Source organism: Perna viridis, chromosome 4 (genome assembly GCF_037379345.1).
Source record: "Perna viridis isolate PV_CMFRI_1.1 ecotype Kerala chromosome 4, ASM3737934v1, whole genome shotgun sequence".
In the NCBI taxonomy this organism is placed as follows: domain Eukaryota; kingdom Metazoa; phylum Mollusca; class Bivalvia; order Mytilida; family Mytilidae; genus Perna; species Perna viridis.
Genome location: NC_142448.1, coordinates 48,751,818 through 48,777,325, shown reverse-complemented (window position 1 = coordinate 48,777,325; position 25,508 = coordinate 48,751,818). Strand labels below are relative to the sequence as shown.

The window sequence follows — 25,508 nt, the reverse complement described above, 5'->3', positions numbered from 1 at the left end:
AAAATACGATTTTTAATCAAATTAACGAAATAATCCTCGAAAAAATGGGATGGACGAAAGTGCCTGTGTCTGTCATTATTGTAAGAATTTTATAAACGCTTAAGAAGATATAGATATTATTACATATGTACTTTTGAGTCATCGAACGGTATCTACTATTTTCAACATTTTCCGCGGGAAGACTATACTACATAGATGTGAAGGGACATAACTCAAAAATTACGCAAGGTCGTCAAGGTCAGCATCTTGCAATTACGGAGACTGTACAGTAAATATTTTTCTTGCAGCCCAAGTGTAGGCTTTTATGCTGAAAATATACTTTAATGTGATCGTTTTTAATTCGTGATATGGGGTAAGCATGTTATGATTTGAATTAATCATGTCAACCGGCAAAATTCCAAAATTTTTGACGGAACTCAATTCTGTTGACTGTTTTGGTAGATCAGCTGATTATTATCGTTCATACTTTGTATTGTCAGTACTCGTCTTTGTAATTATGTGTGTCAAATGAAATTAATTGATATATTATAGTAGATCTAAACTGTTTATTTAGATACGTGGAGCTTTGGTTTGTCAGTTTCTGCTTCTTTGTTTATTTATAAATAGTCCCCTTTTTTTCTCTATTTATATCCAAACTATTAATATTTCTTCTCCTTTTGTATATTTTCTGTTTACTTTAGATTTTTAAACAGCTAGTTGATATGTGTTATTTTGTTTATATTTAAAGTTCTTTTATTGAAGAATGAATTAAGATATAAAAAAAATAATATGTCATTGGTTTCTTTCATTAAAGAAGAACTGCCTGTATGCAGTGTCATATTTAAAACTTGGCAATAATAAAAATTTTGTCTATTGAAAAATAACATAAGTTTTCCATGTGCATATTGTTTATTGTGCAAGCTTATAAAATCTAGGCAGTATATATGTGTGTGTGTGTGTGTGTGTGTATATATATATACACACACACACACACACACACACACATATATATATATATACATACATACACATGTAGTCTAATGGAATAGTCTAAAACAGTAAAAGAAAAGTCCTTATGACAAATTGCAATATTAGGAAATTGGACTAGTATTTGTAATACTGTGATAGTACTATTATTCGTGAGGTAACAATTTTCATGGTTTACAAAAGGAACATTTATATTAATGTATGTACTGAAAAAACAACTTAAAACCACAAATTCAAGAACCCACATATTTACTATTTTTGTATCTTCCATAATCCACGAAAATAGGTGTCGACAATTTTACGTACTGTCACAGTATTAGGTTGGGTGACACCAGTATGGGTTTGAGTCCATACATGTATGTGAACAGGGTTCAGGTTCTCATGCACCTACACAAGTCAGGAACTAAGTTTCAACAGTTTTTTTCAGCTTGAAATAAATCAGGCTTTTGTTACCTATTAGCCTACCTTGTGATAATTAAAGCTCATATTTTTCAAATGGTTATAAACCTTAGCATGGGTAACACAAGCTCTACCGAACTTCTGTTTATTGCTGATTGTACATGAATGTGTATTCACAAATGTTCTGTAGGAATTAGTTGATGTACTTCATGAGTTTGTACCCAGTGAAGCTTGAAGTATGAACAATATATTAAAAACTTGTTTCAGTCAATTTCACTTGGTATGATTACATCAATAACTGTACCTTTATTCAATTTATGTATAATTTAAAAGTGCTATTATATATTAAAATGCTTGGACAATTTTTTTTTAAACTTGATAATCTCTGATTTTGGCTGGTGAATGATTTCACAAACAACTTATTTTAAAGTGACCATTCCTGAGAATACTCATGGTTCTAAAGTGATATGTCATCACTAGACATTATTTCACTCTTGCATTTTTTTTTTTTGTTAAATCCAGAACAATAGTCTACACATGTGTATAAAGACTGTCTTAATTATCAAGTTATGAAACTTAATCAATTTGCTAGAAGCTACATGCAGTTAGTATATATACTTCTAAAGTCTGGAAAATAATTTGAAAATATAAATTTTTGTATGAATAGTCGAAAAGTTCATTGTAAACTCATTTTTCTGTTCATACAAATTCACAAATTGCATTATCTTTCAGGGAATTAGATCATTTGTCTTTAGAAACTTGAAATGTGGGGTATCTGCAGATATTCACACAGTTTCCAGAACAGAAAAAAATAATAATTCTATAACACAACAAAGAATTTTGGAAAATGTTAATTCAGGATAAAAGGAGTTGTATATTAAAGAGGGTGTCCAAGCAAGAACCAGGCAATGGGTGTCACATGACAAATTATGTTTTAAAAAAATGTTCACCTATTTCATTTCAAAAATGTACCTTTTTTCAAAGTTGAGGGTTGATTTTTTATTAACTGCACCGGTTGAAGAGAAATAAATTACATAGACAGCATTGAAATTCATTGAAAAATGGGAGACAACTCCTTAATTTGAACAATGGTCTCACTAACCACTTCTCATTAATGGTTCCATTACTTTACATGTTAAACAAGTAATTTTCATTGTTTCACTGTGAATTCCCAGGACAAATGACACATTAAAGTTGCATACCATTGCAAAGCTTGGAAAAGAAGGCTTTCAAAATCATTATTCTAATGGTACGATGACCGTAGAAGTTCTTCACAAAATTTACTTGAATGAATAATACTGAAAATCAACATTTTTTACCTTTTCTGCTAACTGACAACACAGAGGCAAATTATACACACATGTAAACAATATTCATACACTTTAGTAGTAAATTACCAGTATGATTTTGAGTATACATTCTCAGCTTTATTTTGACTACTTTTGATCAGAATACACACATAATGCACTTACAATGCATATTTCTAGGTTCAGTGTTTTTGGTACTGCATAGAGGGGTGGCCATTTGACCCAGAAGTGGTTAGTGAGACCAAAATTGGTTGCTTTTTTAGGGTACTATAAAATCATTTTCTGAACCATCCATTATTGATTCAAAACATTTTTTTTTACTTTTTTATGTTCATATGGTATATACACTACATTGGAACAAAAAAATCAGGGGAATAAATTTTACCCTGTGCCACTCATATCTTTGGTTCTTCCTGATTTTGACATGGACAGCTTCTTAAATCCATGAATTCCACCACAAGTAAATAGGTTAGGTTCCTTCATTAAAGTCATTAGCACTGAGGGTAGGGGATTCTTAAATATTTTCTTCCACGTATATGAAAAATTAATACTTTTTGCTAACAATGTTAATTTTAACTGTTTTGTCACAAGACTTAGTTTTTTATATGGCAATAAAGATTTGAATTTTGAATCATTTCATATGCTAATGCATCTGTGATCACCATAACAACTTTCTATAGTAAGGCCAAATAAAATTATACCTCTGTTTCCTGTTACCCAACTGACTTGTGCCTGGACATCCGACTGACTTACTTTCGAGGGAATGAACAACAAAAAGTATCACCAAACAACCCAATATTTTTCAGATGGTAGTCAGGTGGTTGATAGGATGTTTTTGAAGTTGTTTTCTATGAAATTTGAGAAAAAATAAGTATGGTAATGAAATAAAATAAAATCCCAACCAATTTACCTATTTTCTTTTCTTACCCATTTTTTTTTCTAATTTTGTTTGGCCTAATACATCTAGTATTGCTTCTTTTCTCTATAATTGATCAAAACCTAAGCAGGGGCAGAATCAATTCATAATTTCAGGTTTGATATTGGGGGGGTCATAAATAGATAAGTTTAAGTGAGGCATTTAATTTTAGGGATAGAATATATGTGAAAAAAATTCAGATTTCATACAATAATAAAACTTTGCCAACTTGTGGGTTATTGCAGAGTAAGAAATAGTAACCTGCCTGCTAGCCTAAAACTGGCTATTTTTTGGCAGGGCTGGCTTATTTTAGCAAAAATTCATGTAGCCATATAGTAAATATACTGAAAAATTATATTCAGGACTGGCTAGAATTTGAGGGAGTTTCCCACCCTGGTTATTGACTGGGTCTGCCTCTATGAGCTTTAGGTTTCTTCAACTCTAACATACTGGTAGTTGACCTGTTAGCTTTGATTTACACTAGTTAAATTAAAATCCCACCCTCGCTGATTTTTGAAGTCAACTAAAAGGTTGCAGAAGTTTTTTACCCAGTCAGTGATCTTTATAGGTCTGATGGTAAGCAGGTAAGTAATGCAAATGAAAGATAACAATGTAAACCAGATTATAAAATTTTGATAAAGGGATGGCAACTTTTACTGCAAGTGGTAAGGACACATGTTTATTTTGTCCTCATTCTGAAATGACAACTTTATTAATGCTATCTGTCATGCACTTAAATAAATTGTCACATGTTTAAGGCATATTATGAAGAAAATCATTATGACTGTTGCACAATACTTGAAATATTGATCAAGCAAGGAAAGTTCAATATTTGTACTGATGTGTTGTAAATGTACAGGTATATGTAAAAATTCAACATATAGTATTTGAATTTTGAATCAGTAAATAATTTATATTCATAAAACTATGGTTGTTTAAATTGTTACCTTTTTATAATGTTTTATCAAAGAGTTTAATGTGTTTTTGTTTTTGTTTTTTTTTTAAGTTTTAACTAATTAAGTCATAAGCACTAGTTTTTTTTCATATTTTAATACTTAGGATTGATAAGAGTGATTAGGGTTAGACATACATTCTGGCTTTATTAACCCACCATTTTTCACTATGAAATGCATGGAACATTTCAGGAAAGTATTGGCTATTTTCATTTTTTCAGTTTATTTTTCATATATTAATATTTCCCTCCAATTTATAATTATGATTTCTTTTTAATTTTATGTAAGATTGATAGTCAATGAACTCCCAGGCCATTGTAGAATTGTATAAAATTATATTTGTGTAGTCCATAAGGGTTGCACTATTCCTGTATAAGCACTTTTCACAGGAAGAACAGTGTGATAGTGTAATTTAGGGTAGAAAGATCAAGGAACCGGAACGAGGGGGCACAATGGGCATTGAAATTTTTTTATAAAGTGTTATTTGTTATAAATTTTTATTGTAAAAAAATGTAATGTACTATTCAATAAATAATTATTCAAATATTAAAATATTTATTATTCCCTTTGGTGAGAGGTATAGGATCTTGGTGTCTCGTTATGATTTTTACAGTTTTTTTTCAACTACTTAGCATTTATGATATAGGAATGATAGATTATGGGATTCAATTTTTGACTGAAGTGACACTAACTTGTCAATATTTTAACCAAATAGTAATTGGTTGGGGATCGGGGAAGCTTTGCTCATAGTTTTTCTAGCGTAGAATGGCATTTAATATGACAAAACCAGACATCTATGTCCTCTTTCATGTATCAGTTTCAGAGCATTTTATATACACCTATATGTAAACCTAACACTTGCAAGGCAGCATGTACGTAAATTGCTTGTGTTTACACTTGTTGAGGACATTTTGGTGATCTCTGAAAGTTTTTACTATTTTGGAATAAGTTTACAAGCTGCTTCATTTGTTGCATTTCACCATATACATTTTTCCCATGATAATTAAGTTTAGTAGGGCTAAAGGTAGGTCTGTACAATGTAAGTTTTACATTCAATCTTTCCTGAGCTGAACATAAATGCAAACATGAAACATGTATATTGTATGTATGTTTTAAGTGCTCATGTTACCCAAAAAGCACTCAACTGTAATAGCCATTGTTAATAACCATAGAGATTATTTGTAGCAGTGATTTATAAACAAATTTAAGCTCATTAATTAAATTAGTATGTAATTCCTGATAATATTGTAACTTTAAACTAAATGGATTCATGAAGAAAACATATCTTCTGCACTGGGGGTCTTTTGAGTTTTGTGATGAAGGCCTTTATTACTCCTATTAATAGGCATTAACAAATAAGCACCCGTCTTTATAAAAATCAGGCAGGAGGTGATGTATGCATGTCAAAAACCTACCAAATTTATTTTTATTTTTAACTGTAATGGTTACATACCACAAAACTGGTTTATGACTTAGTTTTTCTTTTGGTTCTTGCATTTTTGAGAAAAAAAATATACAATGGTTGATTGTGTATGAAATTGGCACTTTGCAAGAGTTACTGTTCTTGATTCCGTTTGATTTTGTCAATTTTACAGGGAGATCAATGTATAGTTTTCTCAGCGGTACAGATCTGAATACAAAAGGATATTGTCACACAAAAGTATAGTATATGTAGAGCGAAAAATCATCGTTTGTTTGATGTTTTTTTTCTACACCATGAATTACTTCTACATTAGGCAATGCCTGAAATTTATATGGACAGGTACTTAAATTAATTTAACGAAATTATTACTCTTTGAAACTGGAACTATTTTTGATTTTGTAAAATAAAAAACAAAAAACAAACTTTTGAAATGTTTCAAAAGATAACCCATATCTAATGATGCATGGCTACTAATATTAGTTGAATTTAAATTTTAATCATTACCATGAACCAAATACATGCATTTAGACTCAGTATGGGTAAGTTAAAATCATTTTAAAACTCCAACTTACTTTTCATATGATGCAACTGACCTTTTTCATTGTACCCTTACTCAACCAATGTGTGGTATATTGGAATCATGTTGTCCATCCACCCGTTACTCCTTCCATCATTCTGTCTGGCCTTCCTAATTCTGAGGCTATTAATCCTGCCTGCATGGATGGATCTGATTGATTCCAAATTTGAGGTGCAGTTAAAAATTATATAGATGGGCTTTACGTTGGGTGCTTTGTGATATCAACATCCTTTTTCTTGGGACTTTTTTCACTGTATGGAATGATAGAGAAAACATTTGTCACAAAACTTTTGGCTCTCACTTGATCAGAGAAAGAAATTGGCAGTAGACCTATGGACCGAGTCCGCAAAAATTCAAGCAGATCTATCATGAAATTGGCTCAATTTCCTTTGAAATGTACAGTGCTGTCTACATCAAATTATGATGGGCTATGTTGACCAAAAATTAAGTTTCTGACACTGCTTGATGGATTAATTTTCAAATCGGTTTGTGGTCATATGTAGATGAAGCATACATTGTAAGCAATTTTTTTTTACTGTTCTATATCAAATTGCTTTATGAAAGGGGTATACTTCACATAACAATGTGTACGACTTCATGTTTTATTTTTTTCATTTTATACCCTGTAAAATTAATTAATTTACACCCTTTCCTTTGCTTAAATAAACATCAATGCACAAAAACTAACTCACCAATTATGACGTAACGGTAGGCAGATGCAATGGTTTGCCCTGGCAGGACTGCCACCCATGGCCCCCATCCCTTTATGATGTGCAGCCATAGCATGGTATAGCTCTGTCATTGTCAGTACTGTCAGCCTTAGGCTTATAATCTTTGGTGTTCAGGAGAGTTTTATGTGAATTCAGTATTAAATAATGAGTCAAAATCATAAATTTTTTATACCTGGTCAAAATACAGATGGACTAATGATTTTTGATTTTGGAGGTTTTGGCCTTCAGTACTATTTGATCAAATAAGCATTTCAATAAAACCATTAAATAATAAATTGATATTTATTTCCTGCTTCTATTCTGTACCAAAACAATGAGCTACTTTTACTTACCTATGAGACAACATGTACATTGTACATGTACTTCATTTTTTTTAAAAAAAAACATTCTCTCCATTTTAAACAAAACTTAACTTTGTGTGGGATTAATTCTTCTATTGAAGCCTTGATGTCTTGGCATTCCTTGAGGTTTGTGGTTTCCTCTGTCAAACTTTAGAATGATTTATTTTATTTTGATGAAAAATATTATGAAGTCAAAGACCTCCTTTAGGACTCACAAGAAGCAAGTATGAAGTGGGTTGATTATCTTCAAAAGTAAGGTTAATTCTTTGTTTCAAAGAAAGAAGTTTAATGTTTTAATTTGTATCATTTATTTTTTATCTCCCCTCTAATGTTTTAATTGACTTGAGGCATATTTATGGTGAGAATAGACTTCAGATTGGTATTCTTATTTTGTTATTATTGAAGAAGCCAATTTTTACTTCATCATCCAAAACCAATGTTGTTCTTGAAATTTAAATTTAGCCTCTCACATAGAAATAAGATATTGACCCATGAAATTAATATTAAAACTAAGAGCATTGAACTTCCTTTTTATCATAAAAATAACTTTATATATTTATCTGTCCAAGTCTGAAATTGTTATTGTAAGAAAAATGTTTAAACGTACATGTTTTCAAGGTAAGCATATTTAATCTTTGAATGTGTAAAATAAATATGTATTTGTAAATAACTTTAGGTAACACTATGATTGAAAGACTATGATAGAACAGAAATATGATATGCTATAATTTTAAGCACTATGCTAACTGAAACTAATTTTAATTTGATTGCACTATAAGTATGATTTGGGAGGATAGCCTAAAAAGCTGTGTTTTTTCTAAATCATGTTACTCAGGGCCTAATTTAGAGGGTGAAATGAGCGAAAACTTCTCCTTGTTTTTGCTCAGACACTTCTCCAATTTGTCTTTGACACTGAGAAGTTTTTGTAATAGATTGCCAATATTGTTACTTTTCTAACATAATTTACTAAAACTTCTCCTTGTCTTTGATGTATAGGCCTTGTTTACTATTTAAAGTTAATACACCTTTAACTAAAACTGAACATCTAATTAAAATATAAATCCCTTCAAGGGGCCATCTGTTCCTACCTAAACTTTTTATTCCAAGATTTCTCTGTTTTTGCAAAGTTGCACTGATGGAAAGAGTAATCAAGGGAACCAAGGTTATAGCGGTAATCAAAAGAATGTATTCCAGGGACAAAGACCAGACATGGAAAACAGACATACACAACAAAGAACATAAAGTAACTAAAATCGTACATATAAAGTAACAAAAGTAAATAAGCAACTCGGAGTCCACTAAAAACTAGGAGCATGGACCAGGTGCACCGGTAGGGTAAGCGTCCTCTGCTTTTCTAGAAACACCCACTGAGTTGCTCATAAAGAGTTAAGTCTGGGGTAGACAAACGAGGAAAGGAAAACTATGACCTGTTGAATAAATCAGTTTTCATGGAACATGTATCATCAGCTGTTCTTAAAAAATGAGTACAGATGTACTTTGAAATTAAATAATTTTACACTTTCTATTTCATACCATAAATCTTATCAACTAAAAACACATCTTGATACCTAATATTAAATTTTTTCATGAAATAGGCGACATTGCTAAACAATCTATAGAATTGTGTGTATGAGGTCCATGTCGGTCAAGAATTCTCCACTAAATCTAGGTGTACAGTGTTGTCTTCTTTGTTTACTTTATTGCGTTTTGTATTTTGTACTTGCTTGACCCATATTTTTTTTGCAAATATATAAATAACATATCAATATAAAATGCCTCATTAGGAGCTAGCTCCTTATAAATTTTGTGTATATATATATTTTAGAGTATTCCCACTACTGATGAAGTCCACAGCTAGTCACCATCTGAATCTTCAGCTCAGCGTCAGAAGCAAACTACATTTGTGTAGGCCAATGACTAAACTTTGCCTCTCAGATATATTCTGTATTTACTTAGCCGAATTCTTCTCAAGCAATAATTTATATAAACGTTGGATCTTAGCTCATATCAGTGATAAACAATGGCAGAAAAATGTGAAAAAAATGACAAAAAGCAACATCTTTCTGATTCATCATCATCATCATCATCAGATGGAAGTGTTTCCAGTGAATCAACCATCTCTATGCCACCATCCCCTGATGGAGGATTTGGTTGGGTCATTGTATTAAGTGCTTTTTTAACTAACTTGATAAGTGATGGATTTGCATTTTCTTGCGGTGTTCTGTATACAGAATTGTTAGAAGTTTTTGATGAGAGTAAAAGTGTAACTTCATGGATACCATCTCTATTTTTTGGTGTGCCGATGATAGCTGGACCATTGGCTGGGGCCTTGGCTACAAAGTATGGATGTCGGAAGGCATTGATATTTGGTGGCATATTGACCAGTGTTGGAGTATTTGCAAGTGCTTTTGCGAATTCTATAGCAATGTTATGCTTCTTGTTTGGAATCATAGCAGGAACTGGAATGTCCATGGGATATGTGACATCCCTTGTCATGGTAGCATTTTATTTTCAAGAAAAGAGAGCACTTGCCACTGGACTAGCTGTTTGTGGATCAGGAATTGGAACATTTGTATTTGCTCCATTATTTGAGTTCCTTATTGAGAAATACACTTGGAGAGGTTCACTTATTATTTTAAGTGGAATAACCTTGAACTTGGTAGTTTGTGGTGCACTTCTCAGACCACTAGAGTTTACACCAGAACAAGAATGGCAAAGAAACTTCGAGCATTTTGAAAAAATATCTAGGTCAAGATCTAAAGCCAGTTTACCTGATCATGGTCGTAGGAGCCGAAAAACAAGCGAATCCAGTACTTCTTCAAGTGATTCAGATGATGATTCGGAATGTAACTTTGAGCAGTTAAGTCATTCACAGGTAATTTTGCCAACATTTCTCAATGAAAAGAAGAGTAAAATACCCAAAGAAATCTTTGAGGAGGTGTGTCAGAACAGTGAAAAAGCAGAAGAGATACTGAAGAATTATTTTCGTTCAAGAGTTTCATCTGAAGTTAATGTAACTGTAAATCCCGTCCAGGACTATCTCACGGTGACTAGTAATGACAATATCATAATCATTGAAGATAATGCCGTCCATAAAAATCCAAAATCTATGAAAAACAAGAATCCTCCAAAACAACGAACTTCTCAGTATCTCCCACTCTACAGAAAAGATCTGTTCTATCGCGGAAATCTCATGAAGATTTCATCACTTCACTTCAATTCTACAAGCTGTCCAGAATTATACAGAGGATCATTTGATGATGACAGCTCTGATGATGAAGACGAATGTTGTCCTGTCCCTAGACTTCTTAGAATATCTAAACACATGAAGAAGTTCTTCAAAACAATGTTTGATCCAAAAATAGTCAAGAGTCCGTTGTTTTTATTGTTTGCATTTTCAAATTTCATTTTGTATTTTTGGTATGATGTTCCCTATGTTTTTGCCATCGATCAAGCAAAAGAGTTGGGTATCCACGAAGAGAAAGCTTCATACCTTTTGTCCATCATTGGAGTAGTCAACACAGTTGGACAGATAATTTATGGAATAATTGGAGATAAGAACGTGAACTTGCCTCTTTTATATGGCCTGTCAATCAGTATCACTGGGATAACCATGATTTTATATCCACTATTCACATCTTTTGAAATGATGGCTGTTCTATGTGGGGCCTTTGGGTTTTTCATCAGTGCTAATTATGTCCTGTCAACACTGATTTTAGTGGAATTTCTGGGTATTGACAAGCTGACCAATGCTTATGGACTTACCATGTTGTTACAAGGTATTGCCAATATGGTGGGACCTCCTGTTGCTGGTGAGTTTAAACTTTACTGGGTTTAGGTACCATTAAATGACTAATTGTTTTGTATGTGTCCTAAAGAAAACTGTGATTCTCAATGTTCAGAAGGCCAAATGCAATGTCTTGTAGCCTAAGTTTCTTATATAACATGTACCTGGTAATTAAGAATCACCAAGAAAGTGCCTTTTAATATTTCAAGGCCTCTCCAATGTTGAATTTTAATTTTAACTATTCCATTTTGCATCTCTCAGGTATATATTGCAAAAATTCATTATGTGTCTCCTAACTTTGATGGGAAAACGTATTGTTTGTATGTCTCTCTGTCCATCCATCTGTCTGTCCATCACAATTTCCTTGGAAACTACAGCACCAAATTTCCGGAAACATTGTAGGTGTCTGCTGTGTTAAAATCCAGGGCATATTGGAATTCCAATTTCTCCTAGGAGAAATTAGAATTCCACTTTTTCTTAGGAGGAATCTGGATCCTACTGGATTCTAATTTGCCCTGTAACATATACATGTTACTAAATGGTGAAGTGGTTATAGGTTTAATTGTGAGCATTGCCCCGTTTTTTCTGGTTTATCAATGTGATTGAAAGAAATTACATTCCTTAACTTTTAAGTTGTTATTCAACCCACATTTCATTGTTTCAGAGAAAAGTAAAAAAAATTCTAATTTATTTTGTCTACTGTTTTTGTAGAAAGGACAAAACATTATGATTGAGTTGCATGTGCAATTTATATTTATCACTTTTCACGTAAGCTTGGACTTTCAAAATTTGCTTCCCTTTCAATGATGATTTGTTTCCTCTACAAGTTTTTCCTGATGGGATTGAAGATTGAGTGACAAGGAAGAATGCTATCTTCCATTGATTTTGAAGTCATTAACTCAAAAGCTGGAAAAAGTCATGATCACTATTTAAAAAAGGAAACATTGGTTTCACATGATACTACTGGTAATTTTATATGGTAGAGGGAGGGAGGAAGGAAATGGTAAGGCAATGGAAAATATCTAATTTTATTTTATTTTATTTCATCGTTTAAGAGGGTGGTTGAATAAAGGGGATCAAGAAAAATTGTAGTGAAGGATGAATTGCTACTCTGCCCTATGCACTACACCCAATTCAACTCTAGTTTACTTAATAATGCCTTAATGGATTTAAATGAAACTTTGACAGATTGATTGAATGGAAGTTTGAGTGAGAAAGAAAACATGTACAATATTGAGGTCAAACTTTTAGGTTATCCATATTCAAAATCTTTTTTTATGCCTACTCAATAGAGTAGACTCAGTAGTATATCAGAATAGTCTTGTTCGTTTGTCCACTAGTCTGTCTGTTACAATTTTCTGCAATAGATTTCTCATCTTCTATTTAAGGGCTTGCTTAGATATTTGGTTACCGGTAATTGCTTTTGGAGGATGACTTGAAAGGTGTCGTCCCTTTCCAGGTTCATCCCTTAGCTACTCCCTGTTTGATAGTACTTAGTAATTTGTTAACGTTTGGTGATGCATGTAATGGAAAACACTAACAGTTTTCTCATCTTCCAGGGAATACATAGTTATTTGGTACATGTATATTGCTTAAAAAATGCATGGTGATTGACTTGTACCTTGCCTCAGCTTTTCAGATTCCCTGCTAATCTACAACATGTTTATAGCACAACTTTTTAACTTGTTAAAGGTGATGCATAATGGCTATTTTTGTGACAGATTTCTCAGCTTCTGTTGGAGGGAATGCTTTAACTTCAGTATATTGCTTTTGCATGCATAATGACTTGAACAATGTCTCCCCTTTCCAGGTTTGACAGAATTAACTGAGTACGTGTATTGTGTGCATCGTCTTGTTTTGTGCTAAAAATAAAAAAAATTGCTGATCCAAGTGCTACTCATGATTGTAATGTGGGAGACAATATAAATAGCTGCTAAATTTGTCTTCGTATGATGGGTGTCATTAACTTAAGTCTCTAAAATAATCCAATATTAATAAATTGTTTTTTAATTAAAATTGTTTGCCATTTGGTGTAAAAAATGATGCCATTTTTGTCATATCAAGTCCAAATATCTTTTATATATTTTAATCTTCCTTGCCGCGGCAGCCTGAAGGGAAAACCCTGTATTTTACGTTTAGATATAACTTGTGTCACATGTAAGACAGTTGCATACATGTACATTTTGTATCATCAGGAGACATGTGGTGTCAAGTAGTGGAAGATACTGGTGTGCAATGTATACAACTGTAGTGCAGTGGGTTTCAATGAGATACTTGTAGTTTTTTTTAACTCTCAACTATTTGTATCACATGATAAATTTCATGAGATATTACTCAGGGTTAGAATTAAGCACAGGCAAAGTAGCAAAATGCTACAAAAATTTATGATTTGTTTCTGTAAATTTTTGCTGCGTGCAGAATTATGCTTAGAAGTTACCATATTTTATTGAAGTGTTACTTACAATTTTTGCCTGCCAAAAAATAATTTAATACTAATTTTGACTATTAGCAGCCACACAATTCATTTTGACCATTATATAATGCTCATAATTAATTTTTTAGTTCACCTGACCGAAGTCCAATTGAGCTTATGCCATCACCTGGCGTCCATCGTCTTCGTCGTTGTCGTGGACAAATTTTAAAAAATCTCCTCTGACTTCTACTTGACTGACAGGTTTTAAACTTGGCATAATTGTTCCTAAGGGTGTTCTTCACAAAATGAGTATTGGGATTTTTGTTCCATGAAAAAACATGACTGCTGTTACTAAAAATAGAACTTAGGGGTCAGATTGCAGTTTTTTGCAAATAACTCAAAAACTGTTGCCTTTAGCAAACTTCTGTCTAGGTAATATTTTTCAGGATCATGAGATTGACCTATGCCAAAATTTTCAAAACAAGTGGTCAACTGATGTAGGAGTTACGGCCCCTGAAACAGTTTTTTTTTTTGTATTTTCGCATGTGCAACTTTGAAAATCTTATTCTCAAAATCAATCTCACAGAATTTAATGAAAGTTAACATATATGTTCCTTAGGGTATCCCACACAAATTGACAGATGGGATTGTTGATTCATGAAAAAACATGGCCACCATTACTAAAAATAGAACATAGGGGTCAAATGGCAGTTTTTTGCAATAACTCAAAAACTGTTGCCTTTAGCAAATTTCTGGCATGGGTAAAATTGTTCAGCATTATGGGAAGGACCTGTGCTGAAATTTTCAAAACCATTCATTGACTAATGTAGGAGTTATGACCCCTGAAACAGTTGTTTTGTTTTTTTTTTCACATGTACAACTTTGAAAATCTTCTCTAAAACCATATAAGATCATTGAATGAAAATAAGCATAATAGTTCTTTACTGTACTGTGCTCAAAATGACTGTTGTGATTTTTAATCTGTGAGTAGATATGGCTGCCTATACTAAAAATGGAACTTAGGGGTCATAAGACAAGTTTTTGAAAAAAATTAAAAATTGTTACCTTTAGCAAAATTCTGGTTCAGGTCATGAAAATGCTATGAAAAGCATTTCTTGCATTTGACATTTTAGTTGATTTTAACTTGGCCTGTCTCATTTCTCAAGTTTTTCAAATAAGCAAATGGTTAACCAGGTGAGCAATTCAGGCTGTCTTGAGCCTCTAGTTTTTTAATCAGAGAAAATTGATACCCGCAAATATGTTCACTTGACATAATCCACAAAAATTAGCGAAAGTTACATGAAAATTAATGTGTTTACAGTAGTCCAAAATGTGAAATTGTGAAGTCATACTCCTTACATTTTTAAAGAATAAAGATTGTCTTTAATCATGTTAGATATGGTATGATATGTAATTCACCTTGGTAAATATGTATCGAACAGGGAAAAAAATCTTTATTTTAGGAATTAGACAAAATAGAGTCAAAAGTATAGATAATAGTGAACAATAGTCATGATTTGAAAAACTTGTTATTTGATTAATTTTCATTGATAATCTGTATACATTGTATATAAATGGTTTCCTTTTACTCCTAAAATCATAATAATGATTTGGAAAACTAATGTGCTTTCAGGTTTTGTTTCTAAACTTGATATTGGTAGGTTAGGCCAAGTAAACTTAATTGGTAGATTCTTTTAATTCAGATGAATTGAGATAGGTAATGCCATGATCCAGCTAAATACAAACACCAATAGCAAGTAATATTAAAATTTTCTTTCAAATTTGCCAATTTGTTACAAATTATTGCTAGCTTACACTGTACTACTCATATTTGCTTCTCTGAACTAAAATCTGTTCAGGTAAATCTGTACATTTATTTTAAAATTTGATTTTTACACTAATATGGCTGTAGTAAAGTGTTTTGTGAAGGAATGAAACATACATTTATGTAAAATACTGTATCAAGATGCATTAATAATTTCCAGGAACATAATAATGGCATTCTTAACATCTTGACTAAAATTATCTTGATTTGACTTCAGCAGATCTTTAATGAAGCTCTATACCAGTATTCATCATTACAATGTACATGATGTATATAAGATTTTCTTTGTTAAGATAAAGTTTGATTTCTTTATCTGGACTTGGTAGAAGTATAACTTGATTAAATCCCTTCCTTATATAGATCTTCAATTTGAAGTTACCAGTATGCAAAAAAATAATTTCCTCTTGTATGTGATGTACATGTATAAAGAACAATGAATTAGGTGTTCTACATAATTCAAATGTTACCAGGTGAAGGTTGAAAGACAGTTATTTTTGAAATAAGGTTTAACTATGTTATCTGCCAATAGGGAAGGATTAGCTCCTTACAGTGATCAATGATTCATGTCATATGTGGGTATTTTTGTTTTAGATTAAATCTTGTTTTGAGCTTCCGATTTTTACATTTAACTTTTAAATATATATTACTATGATACATCATGGTAGCATGTACATGTATGTACACATAGTCTATAAATTTAAGAGGGTGTTAAGGGAAAGACCCAGGCAGTAGGTTGCACATGCAAATTTTTGTTTTGTTTTGAAGTGAAGCGGTGAAAGTTGCCTGGTGCCTCCTCCTGTTGGAAAGCTTGAATTGAAATTCATCCATAAGAGATTACAAATATAGAAATGGGAGATGTGGTATGATTGCCAATAAGACAGTCATCCACTAAAAGTCAAGCAACAAACAATTGAACTTCTGCTGGTCATCACACAGTCTTCAATAATGAGGAAAACCAATACCATAAAACAAGCTGTAAAAGGCTCCAAAATAAATGAAGTGAAACTATTCATGAAAGGCATATTTTGACCTAATCTAAAGAAAAAAAACTTAACCAATAACAATGAACATTAAAAAAAAACTACAACCAGTGGCTTACATACATGTAAGTTCTTGGCTTGGGACAGGCACATAATGTAATTGGTGGAGTTAAAGGTGTTTGTGAGTGCTCAACCCTCCCACTAACCTGGGACAGTGGTTGAAAAATACAATTAAACAAACTTAAAAAATCTGTTGAATTCAGATTCAACTCTTGAGATCTATACTGAATATTCATGTTTTCTATGAAGTGAGTTTGTAAGTTTAAATGTAATCAATGGTAAAGATAAAATAAATCATATAAATCTGGTTTCTTTATGGATATTTTCTTAACTTTGTCTGTTTAAAATATCATTGTCCACTACTCTTTTTAAATTACATCCGCGATCAACGAGTAGATGGTATATTGGAATCAACTTGTACATGTATGTACATCCATCTGTCTGAATTTTGTCACAATTATCTTGGCTCCTAATTGGTGTGTGGCTTTCTATAGAGGAGGCATACAACCTGTAAAAATTCAGTTCGACCATTGATGTCTGTTGCATTGTTGCATGAAGTGAGCTGCACAGACAAGACAGGCATCATAAATTCCTGGTATTCTAACCTGTTTTTTTTTTGGTTCCCCGCTGCAATGCAGAGCGGGGACATAGAAATGCTGGTGTCCGTCCATCCGTCTGTGGGTCTGAAGCTTGTGGATGCAACTCCTCAAAAACGGCTGAACAGAATTTGACCAAATTTTGTAAGATTGTTTGTCCCTATATGTAGTTCACCATACTTAACCCCTATTTTGATTTGACAATTTTTTTGGGAGTCATGGGACTTTGTTCATTTTTCACATTATTCGCAATAGGAACACTTTGTGGACGCAACTCCTCAGAAACCGCTGAACAGAGTTTGACCAAATTTTGTAGGATTGTTTGTCACCATATGTAGTTGATCATATGTAACTGCTATTTTGATTCGACAATTTTTATGGGAGTTATGGGACTTTGTTTATTTTTCATGTTCTTTTTTTGCGGATTTTATCTAATTTAATTTGATTCATTAAGATACATTAACCTTGAATTGCCACATGAACTTATGAAAGCATGTAAGTTTTGAATCTGCTATTTATACAAGTGTCAAACATTTGTAATTCAACTCTTTCTACAGCAGCGGGGGACTTATGTTAGTAAGTATTCGATCTTTGGATGGTTCTATTTATTGTGAGATACAATGTCTGTTTCCAGTCTGTGTAGCCCACTTGGCACAACAATACATTCACCATAACGAATTTTTACAGGTTGTATACTGAAAGCATTTTTTTAATCAACTTTCTGGGTTTTTTTTGGACTTTTTATTTTATGGAAGGATGGACAAATTTTCATCATAAAAATCTTGGCTACCAGTTGATTGATTTATTTCAAATTAGGTGTGTTGCTTCAAGCACCACTGCTTCAAGTGCTTTGTAAGTTCCTTTCTTAACATTTTTTTCATGTAGCATAAATTTTGTCCTTTTTTAACATTATTTTTACAAGAGAAAGATGTTTGTCTTTTAATACTTGACTCAATGCCTTGTAAATGACAAATTTTCATTCATTTAATGGTATACTTGGATCCATTCTCGTGAAATTACGAAGTCACGTGATGTTAAACTGAAATACCCTGTCTACACCTTAAGAATTTGAATAGAAGAAAGATCTAGAAGAATGACAATCCACATAGCTGATTAAGGCCAGTTTCAAAGCTGGTATTGAACTTTTTATTCAAGATCATTGCATGTTTAGCATTAATGTATTACCAGCAAGTATAACCTGCAATCCATTTCATTTACTGTTACATTCATGCATGTCATTCAATATTCATGCACATGTACAGATATCAATAACTCTTACATATACTTGTACTTTTTTTCTGTTTTCAGGTTACCTGCATGACAGATCTGGATCATACAACAATACATTTTACTTCAGTGGTATTTTCATCATATGTGCTGGGCTGATTGTAATAGCTGTACCAATCTGTAAAGCCATCAAAAGACATTGTGAATCCCGTAGCTTACAAATCGAGAAAGATTCAAAAATGCAAGATGATGATTTGACAAGGGTGAAATTTATTGCTAGAGAAGTTGCTGTATAGAAATTTGTGGTTTGTTTTACCTATAGCCATAAGCATACATTTAGTCAACAGTTGTGACATCATAATGAAAATTTTATAGCATTGTGATGTTATTACTTATGATCAGTTATGACTTTTGGTAAAATTGACCAATGGTCATGTACAAACTTTCTGTAGCTATTTGTTTTAATATCATGGTACTAAATTAGATTAAGTTGAACTGGGTTAAAACTCTCAGGGCTTCTAGGAGCCTCTTGGTATTTTTGTTATTGTCTTGTTATTTTGGTATTAGTGTTAGTTGTAATTTCAACTTATTTGATATGTTTCGTATTTTATGTTAAGTAAACATTGTTTTTGTCGGACTAATGAATGACATTGATAAGTTTGCTCCTGGAATCACTTATTTGTTATAAAATATAGTTTTTTTCCAGTTTTAGAGACATAAGAAAGCATTGATGTATTTAAATATTCTTCAACTTATGAAATGCTTATATTTTTTGACAGTGACATTATATAGTGCTAAGATCTTGTTCCACAGTTCTGTTTATTGTATTCTCCAAAGGAAGAGATTTTTCTGTTTTATTTTTGTACCTTCGTCCATCTGTCCATCTGTCACATGTTTCATTTTTCAAAACAGTTTTCTCTGCATAGACATGTTACAGCCAGTTGTTAATTTAACCCAAGCTTTATCTACAGTTTTGGCTGATAGTGGAACTTAATTTGGCTTGAACGGCAACAGAATCTTTTTGATAACTCTATCAAAATTTTGTCTAAATACATGTACTGAATTTTGGGTGCCTCGGTATTACCAGAGGGCATTTCTCACAAAGTATATGTTGTTGCTATCATTAATTGTAAAATCTACAATTATTTGTAATTCAAATGTATATCTTTTTTACCAGTTAAATACTATTAATCAGCTAAGAAAATTATGGATATCTTTTTAATGATATTAAATGACTAATTGTTATCATCTTCACTGTAGAAAATCATTGTTTTAATTCTATCTAACACTTGGGGTATAGCCAAAAATTCAGATCTTTGAAAAGTTATTTAAAAAAAAAATGCCTAATTTTGTCTTGGTCCGACAAATTTATCAGTATATTCTACAATCAGTTTAGACATGTACATATACTACAAGAAAAAAGTTTGGTGACCCCCAATTTTAATTTTGAAATATAGAATAATGTCATTTAAGTGTCCTTTATATACATTTGGAAGACATTTTATCTACCAGCTCTTTTATAGTTTGTGAACTAGTAAAATTCCCTACAGAATTCTTGTAAAAATTACCTTTATTAAGGCTTAATGTTCTTGAAATAAAGATTGATGACCAGTGGTTTTTTACATTAAAATTCTAAAGTATCTTCTTTCAATGTAATCTTCCACAAAAACTAGGAAAATTTAACTACTAAAAAAATTTTGTATGATCTGCCTTAATTGCGGTTAAAAGAGATTTCTTTATGACAGAAATGCAAAGGTAGAAATTTAAAAGGATAAAACAAGCAAATAACTGCTTGCATTGTGCAAACTACTTTTAGGTCAATGTTGGTTTATCAGAGAAAAACTAGTTCTTAAAAATTTGGTGCAGTGGTAGGCAATGCTGATGTTTGCAATAACAAAATCATGTTTGCATGTACTATGTGCTATTTAAGACATTCTACATTGAAATAATTTTGCATGTGAAATTATACTTGATTTAAAGGATAATTCATTTGAAGGAGTAAATTACCAAAATATGATAATGAGTGCCAAAAAACCCAGATTTAACAAGTTGTATATGCCAGTTAAATCTTCAAATGTCTTTGCATGAGTAATTGAATTTTTATTGCCTGTATTTTACGATAACCGAATTGACTATTCTGTTTATTATAATGATTTTCTCCTTAATTTAGAACTATTTTCAGCATAAATTATTTTTTTATTTATTTTTTTTTTAATGATCAGTGAATTGATATTAGTGTTGTAATGTTATTGGTCAGAGAAAATCTCAGAGTGAATTTACAGAATTTATTTTTACTGTTATCTATATAATAAATTGAGTTACTGTTTTGCCTTATTAAATTATTCTAATCTGATTCAAGAATCTTCATTTTTGATGCATAAACTTTGTAGACATTATCATCTTTTTGTGTCCATAGAACTTAAAGATAATTTTTATGAATAGTTCTAAGTATGAATTTCTAAAAGGGAGATAACACCTTAGTGGATAGAATTAGTGATCTCAACCAGTTAAAAAAAACTTTGAAAGTATTATCTCCTCATTTTGCTTTGGACTTACATGTCATGTATTAATGATTTTAACATATTTTAATTGTATGTCTTTGGTGCCATATATATGCATATACTGTTATCATATGTTATATACCGGTCAGAAAGTAGATCTGGCTTTTTTTCGTCACACAAGCAATTCTGGCAAATCTACTCAATGAAATTTTATTTTTTATGAAAATTTACTTTTGACAGTTCTATTTTGAGAACATGATGTCAGAAATCTATAGGATATTTGGTCAGGAAATTAGGGCAAGAACTTTTTTCTTTGGGGGGGAAGGGATGATGATGAATCTTTTGGTGAGAATTACTTGCCAGCGAGAACTACTTCTTGACCAGTAAAAGTTTGTTATATTTTGTTTTATTGTGTGTGTTGTACGTAGACATTCACTAGTATGTTTATTGATTATGTAAATGTCTATTTTTTATTTATAGAATTCCACACATTCCATGTCCTTAATTGAATGTGTTTTAAAAGATGTACTTAGATATTTTATTAATGCAAGATGAAGTCTGTGGTTTTATAAGGTCACAGGATAAGTCTCAGGACCACTGTTTGCTTACAACTGCAGTAATACCAAAATATAAATTTACTGCTTGATTTGTAGTCTTAAAACTTACAAAAATATATGGTGATAATTTACCACGTTACTGTGAATTTATAGTTAAATAAAATTTGTTATTTTAGAACTTAAGTTTAAAAAACCCATGTGACTTTTTAAATTTCAGATATTTCAGTGTAAGGCTACCTGGTTACATATCAATATTTCAACTGAAAAAAAATAATGATCAAAAATATATTTGTATTCTTCATGTTTGTTCATGCTATTGATTTGTTTAACCTCAAGTTTTTGCTCAGTTAATCATTTTTTTCATGGAAAAAGTTTGAACTGTTTCAGTTTTGAAATTATATAATTTTGCAAGAGCTTAAAATTGCTTCTTCACAGAATTTTTGTTCAAATACTGCATCGATAAGAACCATTCAAGACCTCAAGTAATGTTATATCTCCACTTGTTTTGATTCGTTTTGTTTTTTTACAAGCTGGTGGAATTCTGTACACTTCAATAGTCCCTCAAAACATTTCCCTTTCTCATGGATGTGATTTGTCCACAGATTTGTGAATTTACAGATTTTGCCTTCATGTTTCTATAGTTAACTGTATATTTAATTCTGATACAGTTGATTTTCAATTCACTGTTGGGTCGTATTGTATAGCATGTTATTTTAGTGGGTGTAAAATTTTGTGATTTTCATGTGATTTTCTGGGAAACAATTATACAAAAAATTTGGATGTTTCTAATTTCGTCATATATGCTAAGTAGAGCACTAAGTACATCGGCCCTGAGTACCGGTAAATTTGTTGCAAAATTTATTTGGGCACTTAAAAGTATAGTCTGCTCAAATAGGTCAAAATAAGCATTCCTTGAAAATTTCCTGCTATAAGATATCTCATCCCTGCATTGTTTCTACTATCTGGAGATATGTAAATTGAACATTTTCACCCCATAAAATACTTTTACATTATGTATACATTCATCATTTGTATAATTTTTAAGTTTTCAAATTCATTTATTTTTTACTATTAATTTTTTCTAATAATATTGTTTGCTTCATCTGTTTTTTTATTTATTTTATTGCATATGTAGGTATATTTTATCTATAAAAATCAAATTAAAATGATCAAATAATCTCTTTGATTTAAAATGAAAACTTTATGGTCCCTAATTTTGAATCGGTTTAAAAGTAAAAAGATGGTAGAGAAATTGTAGCAGCATTCGACCTTACAATGTTAGGTGAAAATATTAAAATATTGGTTTAAAAAATGTTTAAATAATCAAATCTACTTTCTGATTTTGTTTGAATAATTTTTGTTTGACTTGTGATAGTTTCTGTATTTTATCTATTTTAAGATGATATTAGATTCCATAAGACTAAAGATAATTTCTAAGTTCCCAATCAAACTGCAACATTTCATTTATTAGTAATCAAATTAACAGTTTTTGCATTTCACATTTTTTCAATTAAATTGACAAGTAGAACCTTCTATACTAACTGTGGGACAGTTGATGAGCATACTCGATGTATGTTTCTGTGAGGATAATCCTTTTGTTCTCCCCCAAGTTCTACTTCAGAGAGGTATATATCTTGCAAGTTCATGGACTACCCCTATTAAAAAAGGAAGAATCAATGATCATACTGTGTTAATTGAAGACGAAATCCTTAAGTGAATTTTTGTTACGTAACTCATAACTTGGATGACCTTCAAAAGGTTTTTTCATGGTTTTAGGCTTTGTCTTTCCTCTTTTTGAGGTTCATCATACTCATTTCATCGCAAATAAAATAGATAATTGGAACTTTTCCATGTATATAAGGCCCACATTTTTAGGGCAAAAAAAAAAAAAAGTACAGGTGTGGATCCAGAAATTTTACCATTTTCCATATAAAGAGGCTTTTGAACCCAGAACACCCATCTGAATCTGACCTTTATATGGGAATGTCTGTCACCCTGTTTGATATACATTTTATGTAAAATGGCCTGAAATATGAGATATTTACTGAACTTTGAATGATCTAGAATAGCTAGCTTACATTTGGTCCATCCACAGGGATTGTTAATTTTTAAATCATAAGTACCTATTGTAAGTTTGATGTGATTTGTTTTACATTTAAGGAACATGGTACTTCAAGATGTTTTGGTATTGTATTGTGTTGTGTTTCCCTAATTTAGCATTTCTCCCCATGTTCAATGTAAATACCATCCATTAGAATATAAAATCCATATATGTCTCAGCATAGTCTATTTCAGACTCATAATATCTTTCAGTGGCTCCAGTCCTTGAGGAAAAGTTAAAATGCATTGATGTTTACCATTGTATGGTATTTTTAATTTATTTGGAATTTAAAGGTCAAGATCATCATGGTTGAAAGCTATTCAGGCTTGAACACTTGCATCCAAAATATCACTCCGGTGTACTGTTATAATAAAGTCTCACCTGTTCCTGAAATTTGTATTATATATCATTTTATTTTCTCTGAAGTTTCAGGTAGCACCTGTCTCATAATATTTCCATTATATAGGTACACAACCAGAAAACTTTTTTTTATAAACACCAGTGATCAAGTTCTAGGCTAGAACACCAATTATGAAGTTCATTGGAAAAACTTGTAAATATCATTGCAATGAGGTCAGAAGTTTTGTACAGTTCTCTGTAATATAATTTGCATATGGTAATGCTGAATGATTTTTCAAGATTTTTACCTACAAATTGAATGGAACATTGCTTGTGCTTGAATAATGTATGTTTAATTATATTGTGAATACTTTGTTAAGTGTAGTTTAAGGTCAGATAGGCCTGAAACACATGATTGTTTTAGTTACTGTTAAACTATTTTTATTTTCCTACATTTTTTACCCTTAGTTACTTATTGTTAATGTCTGATATTGTTAAAGTGTAAATAAATCTTAATTCATACAATGTCTCTTTTTAATGTCTTACCAAAACATGTTTAAGTACTTGCCTAGAAGCCTGCATAGCTGTGTGTGTGTGTTTGTAATGGGGTGCTGTTTACCTGTGTCTCCAATGTGGAAGCAGGTATAGTAGCCACTTGACTCAGTGTCTGTCCATCATGTGTAAGGGGTACCTGCTGTTACCAGGGATGCATATATGCTCATGTATATGTCCCTGGTGTTACTTAGTGTAATATATAATTAAAAAAGTATTGAATCAAAATTAATCAAATATTGCAGTGTGTTTATGTACATATTGAAGGTGTGTACCTCCTATTATTCTTTAAGTTGAAAAATACTTAATACCTGTTGATTTTAGTCAATTTCAGCAATGTATGTATATATGTTATACAATGTATATATATAAACGTCTAAATATGTTTAACATTATCAAAATATGATGGTAAAATTTACATTGAATATTTCAGATAACGAACATCCTTCTTCAGCATAAAACTAATTAAGTTCAATGATTATATATATATATATTTGCGATGCAAATTTTTTCAGACCCTTCCATAAGTTTACTTATCTTCCCTGTATCAATTTGAACCGATGGAGCAGTGTAGCGATTACAGTCATCACATTCTGAGATGTTCGTATATGCTAACATATTAAGTGATCATGGCTACCTTAGTTAAGTTAATGCAAATTTCAAAAATCAAATGGTTACTCCCTACTAGCTTTAATTAAATTGTTTTTTTTAGTAAAACTTAAAATTCAGATTTTTGAAAAGAAACCAGGCCAATTAAGGAATAATGAAGTGTAGGCACTTGAATGTTTGTGAGAAACTTAACTAATGCATACATTTGTATACCCCTGGTAATTGCATGGCAATTTTAATTAGGACATCTTGGGAATGTTGCCTCAATTATATATTATATGAAGCTTAAAAACAACCCTGAAGCTTATTTAAGTGCCATACATTTGATAATTTTCAGGTCCAGTTCTT

At 31.5% G+C, this 25,508-nt stretch overlaps 1 protein-coding gene across 3 annotated transcripts; it reads left to right on the top strand.

Moving 5' to 3' along the window:
• Positions 1-193: 193 nt before the first annotated feature.
• Positions 194-24,524, top strand: LOC148620363 (monocarboxylate transporter 9-like). 3 transcript variants are annotated; one of them, XM_088581187.1, is made up of 3 exons: positions 194-352; positions 9,439-11,425; positions 18,583-24,524. In XM_088581187.1, exons 2-3 carry the CDS (start codon positions 9,634-9,636, stop codon positions 18,795-18,797), a joined length of 2,007 nt encoding a protein of 668 aa, XP_088437313.1. In that variant the 5' UTR covers positions 194-352; positions 9,439-9,633; the 3' UTR covers positions 18,798-24,524. The 3 variants fall into 3 exon arrangements, with proteins under 3 accessions (XP_088437313.1, XP_088437315.1, XP_088437314.1); XM_088581189.1 differs by lacking the exon at positions 194-352 and adding an exon at positions 6,154-6,303; XM_088581188.1 differs by lacking the exon at positions 194-352 and adding an exon at positions 8,151-8,231.
• Positions 24,525-25,508: the final 984 nt, after the last annotated feature.

What these genes read in the sequence shown, in the direction of transcription:
- LOC148620363 (XM_088581187.1), top strand. Translation starts at nt 9,634, where the DNA reads ATGGCAGAAAAATGTGAAAAAAATGACAAAAAGCAACATCTTTCTGAT. An exon ending in GGTGGGACCTCCTGTTGCTG is followed by an intron (nt 11,426 to 18,582) that starts GTGAGTTTAAAC and finishes TTCTGTTTTCAG; the next exon opens with GTTACCTGCATGACAGATCT.